This window comes from Trichosurus vulpecula, chromosome 1 (genome assembly GCF_011100635.1).
Source record: "Trichosurus vulpecula isolate mTriVul1 chromosome 1, mTriVul1.pri, whole genome shotgun sequence".
NCBI lineage: Eukaryota > Metazoa > Chordata > Mammalia > Diprotodontia > Phalangeridae > Trichosurus > Trichosurus vulpecula.
Genome location: NC_050573.1, coordinates 344,317,612 through 344,327,553, shown reverse-complemented (window position 1 = coordinate 344,327,553; position 9,942 = coordinate 344,317,612). Strand labels below are relative to the sequence as shown.

Sequence of the window (9,942 nt, the reverse complement as noted above, 5' to 3'; positions counted from 1 at the left end):
CCTTTCCAAAGACAAGCGCGTAAAATTAGGTAGCAAGGGACACGAAACCTGCCCCGCCGCAACCAGAGTTCGGGGTAACTGTGCGGAGTGTAATCCGCCTGGTAGTGGAGGTGTTGACAGCACCTTCGTTATCTCGGCTGACCCCCGCAGAAACCAGTGAAAATACCTTGCACTCACCGCCTCCACCCAACCCGGCACGTCTGTGCGCTTGCGCGGCGGGATATGGGGAAGGGGGAGGGGAGGAAGACGGACGCTCCAAGCGTCCCCGTTGCCTGGATACGGCGCGAAACAATCGTGACCCCACCCCGTGACCAGTGGCCGGGTTTGTGGGGTAATCTCGAGGGTCCGCCATTTGTCCTCATTTCCAGTGGATCAGGAGGAGCCGGTAAGAGCTACCCCAACATCCTCGGTCCCCCTTCAAGAAGCCACCCATGTTTTCAGCTCCAGCCCCCCGGGCGGCTCCCCCGAAGCTGAGCCCAGTCCTCGGGATAAGTCCGAGCGCAGCTGCCTGAGAGGTCTCTGCTCTGGCGTCGGGACCCTGCCCATTCCCCGGGAGGAGGAGAGGGAGGAGGGAGCGGCTTCCACGCGATCTCGAGCCCGCCCAGTTAGGGAGCACGTCCGTGTGCCGGCATTCCCAGAGCCCGAGCGGTTTGGGCGGCAATGTTGTTCCGTAGTCTTCAGTCGTGTCCGACTCTTCCCGACCCATTTGGGGTTTTCTCGGAAAAGATACTGGAGTGGTTTACCATTTCCTTTTCCAGCTCATTTTACAGATGAGGCAGAGTTAAGTGACTTGCCCAGAGTAAGTGTCTGAGGCCGGAGGTCGGATTTGAACTCAGGAAGATGAGTCCGCCTGACTCCAGGTCGGGCGATGGGGAGGCTTTAAAAAAAAAAAAAAAGTACTAAGCTCTAACCTCTCCCTGCTGAGTGCCTTAAAATCCTGCTTTTTATGATCCCTACCTTCCTCCCTCCCCTCCCCAAATGCCCAATAACGTTTACTTTGCAGTCTCCCCCTCCCCACCAAAAAAAAAAAAGTCTCTCCCCCCCGCCCCCCGCAAGATCTCAGGAAAACTAAATCATAAATATGATCCTTCTCTTAGAGTAGTGAGCCTCTTAAACTGCCTCCGTAGGACATTTTATTTTATTTCTCTTTTCAAGCTTGGGTTGCTAAACTCCCGAAGAATCATGCCTCTTCCAGATACTATGTTCTGCGCCCAGCAGATTCATATACCCCCAGAACTTCCAGATATCCTGAAACAGTTCACCAAAGCTGCTATTCGAACTCAGCCAACCGACGTACTACAGTGGTCTGCAGGGTAAGCCCGTCACCGCCTCTGCCGCTTGCTTGGCTTTTAGTTTGAAATCCTTAATATTTCAACCAAGGAACTCTTAAGTCCTGTTAAGAAATGGGTACTGCGCTGTTGTAACTATTTGTTCTTTAAAAAAAATTATTAGTGAAAAAGTTTTTATTCCCCCGAAGAATAGGATTTTTCTTTAGCAAGGGAACTATTCACAATTTTGAGACGAGAGATACACTATGCCTGTGATTGGTCCGCGCGAGCTCCTGCTAAGAGAGAATCCATTCTTATTGGCTGCTTCGTTGTCGGTTTTATGTGTGGTGGGGTGTGATTGGAGAAGAGCTCAAAAAAAAGAAATGTCAAATTAAAAAACTTGTCATGATGATTCTTAACATTAATTTCCTTTAAACACAGTGAGGTGAACTTTTGAAACTTAAAACAGTATTACTCTGTGGCCGGTTCTAGACATTCGCTTCTAACATCATGTTCTTCCCTAAGAGCAATGATGGAGATTCAAAACAATTTTCATTCCTCTCCATTAGCCAAGCTTGCCTATCCTCTTTAAAAGTACTTCCCAAAAATACTAGTTTCACTTTATTTTTCATTAAAATTATACAATTTGACTTTTCTAGTTTTGTCTTCTTTTCTTCCACTAAAAATTAATTTTTAATGAAAGATGTGTAAAATTCCCGTCAGTGGTAGAAAAATGTGTGTGTACATGTATATATATATATACATATATGATGTAATATTACATCACCTTGGAGTCTATTGTTTTAGGTAATATCATTGTGAGGCATGGTTGACTAAAGGACACATATATCTCTCAACACTCCTGAAGCTTTGGTTGATGAAGTAATAAAAGATGGTTTTTGATGACTTTGCTGATAAATCACAGAGCATAAATTCTGTGTATAAAAATAAGTGTAAAACTGCTAGTATTGCAGATGTCATTGGTGATGGATTTCATAAGTTATGTGGGTAAAATCTATGAAACAGAAGAAAACCCAAATAAAAACATCCTGGTACAGAAATAAGCACACATATTTAAATCATCTTTGTAAGTAGAATTTTTCAGGCCCTAACACATTAAAAAAGAATTTTGACCACAAATTCTTAATAATCTCTGCTTATTTACCAATATTAATCCTTTTCATTTCTTCTGTTGGAGTCAGAAGACTTAAGGTTGTGGCTTGGCCCTACCATAGATAACCTTCTTTAGATCATTTTACTCCTCTATAAAAATGCAAATGTTTTACTTCCTCCTATGCTCCTCATAGAATGAGGATTCAATGGTCGCAAGAGCTATTAGGAGAAAAAGTAGAATTCTGTATAGTCATGAGTCCCTTACCTGAATTTCATGACGTTTTTTGGTCTGGACCATGTGGTAAGATAACATTATTTCATACTTGAGTACTTTTAAATCTCTTTTCAGGATCCTTCAGTCTAATGAGTTGAGTGCTGAAATGAATTAGGTTCAAGAAATCAGTTACATTTGCTACACGTACCAAAGGGCAGCAAAGAAGCCCATCCTGGCTGCATGTACTTAGTAATAGCCAATGTTAGGACAGCTCTCCTTAATTACCCATCCTGTTCCCCAGAGCCTGGCAGTTTCCCAGTTGGCTGAGTTGTTGTTCATTCTTTGCGTCTATGGAGAAAAGTTTTAAATTTCTGAGTCCCTACTTGTTTTAGAAAGGAAAAACGAAGGGGGTTGATGGGAAATGGCAGAGTTGTGATTATTAGGGACTGAGGAAAGAGCAGGTAGATTAAAATGTCTTCCTCAGCACAGCAGACCCAGCCTTATGATTATCAATACTTCATTAACAGGAGATCTGCTTGATTTGGAGCTACTATGAAATGAAAATGATAAAAATGGGAAACCTGCCATTAATATGTTAGTATTTAAAAAAAAACAACTTAAAGAAAGGGGGAAAAGAGGAGAAATCCAAGAAAATGAGAAATTCAGAACAACAGTGGAACTGTTCGGTATTTTTTGAGAGCCCAGACTTGATGCTTTAGATCAGGGCTTCTTAAACTTTTTCCACTAGAGACCCCTTTTTCCAAGAGTGTTGGGGGTGCATGGCCTGAGGGGTAACTGAAGTGAAAAGTATGCATGATTTGTGTTCAGTACCAAGGCTGCAGTGAAATGCAAAAGGGCAAGCACTACCAGAAACACCTCAGATTTATTACTGTTTGATGTTGAATTAATTTTTGGTCATTGCACATTCAGAGAACTTTTACTGTTATCAAATTTTTTGTGACACCCCCCCCACCCCCATATGGAGTCTAGATCCACAGTTTAAGAAGCATTGCTTTAGTTAAGGAATGTCAAATAGATGGCCTGTGGGCCATATGAGTACAGCCTGAAGCAGATTAAAATGTAATTGGAAAATATTTAATGAAATAAATAAAAAATGCAATGAAACATAGATACTGTTACATTTTATAACTGTCAATGTGTGGTCTGTAGGAATCCTTATGTACAGTGTAGTAGCTCCTGTTTCTATGTTAGTTAACAGCACTGCTTTAGATTGATGTTTGAGCCTGCACAGGGGCAGCTAGGTGGCGCAGTGAGTGGAGTACCGGCCCTGGAGTCCGGAGGACCTGAGTTCAAATATGACCCAAAAACTTGACACATGTACTAGCTGTGTGATCTTGGGCAAGTCACTTAGCCCCAGTTGCCCTGCCGCCCCCCCTCCCCCGCCAAAAAAAAACCCTGCATGAAGTTTTAGTTACTTTTTTAGTCAACATTGCATTCATTCATTTCTTGTCTTTTTAGAACCACTCACAAAGTTCTTTTAAGAAACTAACTCTTTATATTATAAATATTGATCTAAGATCTTTCTTTCACTGTTAGGTATTTTTCAGCTTTGTCAAGAGGGGATCCCCTTCCTGTGAAGGAGAGAGTTGAACTGCCAGTGGCTACCCAAAAAACAGATACAGGATTGACAAGAGGACTCCTTAAAACTTTACACAAGCAGGTAACCAAAGAACCTGTTCTGTCCAACCAACAACTAATTAGTCCCCCTGCACCTGCACTTGTTTTAAACTATATAATGGTGTAGCATCTTTGTACTGTCATTCTAATACTACTAATATGGTATAATTTTCTAGTTCTTGAAATCAAACCCACCTAAGTGTACTATAAGTGGTTGATACCACCCAGAAACATAGAGTTCTATTTCCACATCCAACAAATTTTAAAAGTTTATTTGAAGAGGAAGCACTTGTAATTATATGTAATTACCTCCTATGATTCACGCTTATATGATTCATTGTTAGGTTTCCCTAAGTAGGATTACTCATTATCACCTAATCTTATATTGTCATTAATACATGTGTCGATTACTCTTTTTTAAAAATTCATGGTTTTTCTATGAATAAAGTTACAACTCATCTTCTAAGTGATTTATTCCCTTAAACTTTTGAACCATGTTTCCAGTGTTGACTTTAAAAATGTAGCATATTTAAAAAGAAATGTTTAGTACTTTAGTCTCTAAAGTTGGAATGTTCTGATCTTTATTTTTGTCAGAGGTGTTCTTGCTAAGCTCTCCAATTAGTTTTTCTTCCAGGAAGGGAAAATAGTAGAATGCCTCATAGATTAGAGTAAGGTTGTATGTGACCCGTGTGACACAGCACCTTGCCAAGCTCTCTGGGTTTTACACAGACCAAACCCAATCTTGGGGGTGGTGGACCTCAAAAATCACATCTCTTTTGTAAATGGTTTTTCCCCATCCATTTAATCAGGAAAAGTACCATATTCTTTGGGCAAGTCTAGGCAACTTTGGCATATGGTCCTCAATCTGTTTTTGGAGATCTTTAAGGGAAATCCATAGTTACTTCATAGGCATAAAGAATATCTGGCAAACGGTCAACCATGTTTCTTAACCTGAAGTCTCCATTTCAATGTAAAAATCTTATCATAGAGTGAAATAAAGCTTCCATGATTATTGTTAACTGGCCTTTGTATTGGAAACTTCGGGATATAATAACCTTAATTCCTTCTCACATCTTTTTGAAGTGTACTTTTGAGAAATAGAGGAATTGTGGGAATAAGATTTCTTTGTGTGACTTTGGAAAAATACTTCATCTCTCATGGCTTCATTTCTCTCCCCATGATGAAAGAGGCTAAATTAAATCATCTTCAGTGTCCCTTCCGGTTCTAAGCCTCATCTTAAAGACATATGTTATTAGGAATTTCTTTTAATTTTTTCACACGTAAAACAGAACTCAATTTTCCTAGAGTACTTGAAATTTGGAATACCAACAGTTACTTTTGTTTAAAACTGCCTTCTCTCCTGTTCTACATGATTTTAACTTTTCATTTGTATTTCTTAAAGCTTGCTCACAAACACATTGTGGATTTAAGAGAACTTCAGAATAAATGGAAAACTCTGTGCTTGCCGGTGGAAACACTCAAATTCATTCTCAAAATGGATCCTGTTGAAGACGTGATAGAGTGGATGAAATTTTTCTCACTTGGCTGTAGTATGTTAGGTGGGGTAGGTATCTACAGAAAGCATATTAATAACTAGTGCCTCTGACGTGTCAGACACCGTCCTAAATGCTTTACAATTGCTATCTTGTTTGTTCCTCACAGTAACCCTAGGAGTAGGTGCTTTGTTATCCTCATTCTACAGTTGAGGAAACCAAAGAAAACAGATGCTAAGTGACCTGTAAGTGCCAGTAAGTGTCTGAGGCTGGATTTGAACTCAGGTCTCCCTGACTGCAGGCCCAGCACTCTAATTCACTGGGCCACCTGGCTGCCTCTGAACAACTCTAAAACATCAAAAACATCTTCAAAAATTAATTTATGATTTTGAATAAGTAAAACTGAAAAGCACTACGACCACTTTGGTAATTTTGTTCCTGACCTATAATACGGAGTTTATAGTTTTATTTCCACCACTGCCTCATTGTAGCATGGCAATGACCTGGCTTGTTCAAAGGCTCTGCTGAGTCCTTCAAATGTGAGTCTGGTGGCATATGTCTGTCTTCAAGAAGCAGCCTAGCCAAGTTTGGAGGACCTCATTAACAGATTGGCCTCAGGGCAATACATTTTTTGATCATATCCACTCTTAGCTATAATGGAGTTGTGATTTCCATGAGGGGGGGAGTATCTACGAAATCACCAGTTTTAAATATTGAAGTCTATGGCACAATCCTTTTAAATTTGGTGACATTAGTTAAATATATTTTCTAAAAATCACGATACTAAGTACAGGAAAAATGTTGGTAAGTTAAAAAAAACCTTCTGTATTGTTTATATAGAAAGATTTGGTTTCAGTGCTATGTGTACCATCAATTAAAGTCCTTGCACATCATTTCATGTGTTACCTAATCTGTTTTTCATGCTTTCCTCATTTGTAAAGGAAGCATAAAATAATACTTTAATAGCTTAAATAAACTACAATAAGTGATTTTAAAATATTTTGCAGTTACTGTGTAAAAATATCAGTCAATTAGTCAGTAAACATTTATTGAGCGCTTAATTATATGCTAAGAACTAGGGTTGTAAAAAGGAACAAAAGACAGTCTCTGCGGTCAAGCCGCTCACAATCCAATGGAGACAAAAAGCAAGGGTGTCCAAACAAGCCATATGCAGGATAAATAGAAAGCAAATGAGAGGAAAAGCACTGGAACTGAGAGGGATTGAGACAAGTCATCCTGTACAAGAGGGGATTTAAGTGAGACTTGAAGGAAGCCAGGAGGCAGAGATGAGGAGGGAGAGGATTCTGGGCATGGAGGCAGCCAGAGAAAGTAAGACATGTGCCTTGGTGCAACAGCAAGGGCAGGCCATTGTCACTGAATCAGAATATGTGGCAGGGGAGTAAGGGGTAGGAAGAGTGGAGGGGAAAGGGGTTAGTTAGGAGAGGCTTTGAACACCACACAGTACTTTATATTGGATCCTGGAGGTGATCAAATGAAGTTTATCGGAGGTTTATCGGACCTGGTGAGCCCTGCACGTTAGGAAAATCATTTTGGTGGCTGAATGGAGGATAGATTGGAGTGGGGAGAGGCTCAAGGCAGGCCGCCCTGCCAGCAGGCCACTGCAGTAGTCCAGGCATGAGGGTGATGAGGGCCTGCGCCAGAGTGGTATGTAATGGAGAGAGGTTGCAAAGGTGAAAATTGATGGGCCTTGGCAACAGGTTGGATATAGGGTGTGAGGGATAGTGAGGAATCCAGGATAACTCCTAGCTTGTGAGCATGGTGTTGTCCTTTATAGTAATAGTGAAGGTTGGAGGGGAGAGTGGGGTGGGATAGGGTTTAGGGGAAAAGATAATGAATTCAGTTTTGGACATGCTGGCCATCCAGTTTGAGATACAAGACTGGAGGTCAATAGAAAGATTTGAGACAGGAAAGGTATATTTGAGAAATCATCAGCATTGAGATAATAATAAAATCCTTAGGAGCTGATGAAATCACCAAGTGAAGTAATACAGAGTGAGAAAAGAAGAGAGGGCCCAGGTTAGAGACCTGTGGAACATCTATGGTTAGAGGGCATAGGTGTCCCATATAACACATGGAATCGTGGTAAGTCCTAGTTATAATTATACTTAAGCAGCTTCTGTATTTTTTGGATACCCGCAAAAAAAAAAAAAGTTGTTGGGGAGGTGAGAAGGGGCCAGAAAGGAGGATTTAAAAGCCCCTTTGCAAAGTAGAATTTCAAGTTGCAGAAGATGGAGGGAGAGATATTTGAGATGATAGTATGGTTAGTGAGGGATGATGCTGTATTAGTAGTAATACTAAGAAGAGATAAACTGTTCAAATATAGATGAGGCAGCTATGAAACTCCAAGAGGGAAACATGACTATGATTAGTCAGGAGAAAAGCCCAAGGGCACGTAATGAAAAACATTTTTGATTTTTTTTGAGGGGGAAAGGCAGGGCAATTGGGGTTAAGTGACTTGCCCAAAGTCACGTAGCTAGTAAGTGTGTCAAGTGTCTGAGGTCAGATTTGAACTCAGGTCCTCCTGACTCCAGGGCCAGTGCTCTACTCACCACACCAGCTAGCTGCTCCCCTTTTTTTTGTTTTTTTGTTTTGTTTTGAAAAACATTTTTGACCTTGGCACAGCTACTTGTAGTTAGAAGTTTGTACTATAAACTTATAACAATTCCCCAACTGTTGGCTCAAGATGCTTCCGATAACTGACATTGAAATGTTTTGGGTATGTCCTTGTTACAAGTTCAGTATCATTTGTATATACAGAAGGGAGAAGATCAGAATATGCCATTGAGGCTTCTCACCAAATACTATACGGAGGGACATGGACAAGAAAGTGAATTCAATTCTTAGAGGAAACCACCCACCCATACACCCGTACCCATACCCACCCCTACCCCACCACCCCAGTTGTAGTAATCTGCAACTTTTAGTTATGAAATTTTACATTTAATTTCTAGTGATTAAAAAGTAAAAAATTTCATACTTTAAATACACATCTCCTTATTTTTGGAAATCAAAAACTAAATTAAAAACAGTGCTTTGTGAATCCATTTTGGAAAATATTCACCCACTTAAATGTTTTAACACTAGATGGCAACATTTTGTCATGGATAAAGCTACATGCTCTTAAATCAGTTGGTGGTTATTAATATACTTTTAATGCCTACCTGGCAAATGAATTCATTGATTTAAGGGAGAGAAAGAGAGGGTATTCCCTCTGCTCAAATGTGTTAAGATTAGATTACGCCATTGAAGAGGCATCTCAACAGATACCATCTAGAAGGAGAAACCTTAAAGACTTTGCAAACCTTAAAACTTTGTATAATGTCAGTAACATTGTTATTTTAGTAACATTATTACTTTTGAATAATGGGACATATTTTTCCTTATTTGGGATATACATATTTTTCCTTATCTCTTTCCCCCAGTTATTTGTTTTTATTCTAATTAGATGAGATTTAGTAGGTAAGTTAAACATTCAGGTGCCCAAAATTGACCTCACAAGAAACGATGAGGGAAGTGGTAGCTGAGTTAGCAGTTTGAAAAAGATGGGGGGTCATTCTAACGGACCCCAAGCTAAGTGAAGGCCAGAAAGCTAACTTGTTCTTGGGCTACATTGAGAAATGAAGCCTCACTTCCAGGAATCAAGTGGAAATATGCCTTCTGTACTCTGATCTGGTTAGATCAAATCTAGAGCATTGTGTTGTGCTTTGGACACCACAGTTTAGGAAGGCAATGATAAATTGAGGACCATCCAAAGGGTATCTACTAGAATTCTACAGGGGCCAATTCTGGGCCATAAAAGGACTAACAGTTGAAGGAACCAGGGAGAGGCCAAATAGCTGTTTTCAAATACAGAAGTGGAATGGTCTGGGCTTCCTGGCACAGGGCATCCCTGCACTCACTTGGGGTATGCTGTTGTAGGAATTTCCTTTTAATTTTGAGTTGGACTAGATGACCACTGAGGTCCTTCCAACTCTGAAATTCTTTAATTCTGTGATATATTGCTAGAAAATATATTTAAATGATTTATCTATTTATTTACAAATTTATATGGTTCCTACCCCACTGCCCACCAGTTTGGGTATATACTACATACCTTGGAGCCATGTGAATTCAGCTTGTTTGATGTTAAGTCTTTAAACTCTATTCACATTCATTGAGTTTCAGTCTCTTCTTTGAACTAGTCATGACACTAGTT

The 9,942-nt window shown here is 40.1% G+C and overlaps 1 protein-coding gene across 2 annotated transcripts in view; it reads left to right on the top strand.

Moving 5' to 3' along the window:
* The first annotated feature begins 210 nt into the window (after positions 1-210).
* The window catches only part of ROPN1L (rhophilin associated tail protein 1 like), a 29,270-nt gene continuing 19,538 nt past the window's right edge, over positions 211-9,942 (top strand). The window contains exons 1-4 of one of the 2 annotated variants that reach the window (XM_036740112.1): positions 211-385; positions 1,156-1,313; positions 4,153-4,276; positions 5,636-5,797. In XM_036740112.1, the coding sequence (XP_036596007.1) occupies positions 1,183-1,313; positions 4,153-4,276; positions 5,636-5,797 (417 nt within the window). In that variant the 5' untranslated portion in view covers positions 211-385; positions 1,156-1,182. Of the gene's footprint in view, positions 516-1,155; positions 1,314-4,152; positions 4,277-5,635; positions 5,798-9,942 lie in introns of both variants that reach the window. The other variant, XM_036740120.1, reaches the window with a different exon arrangement.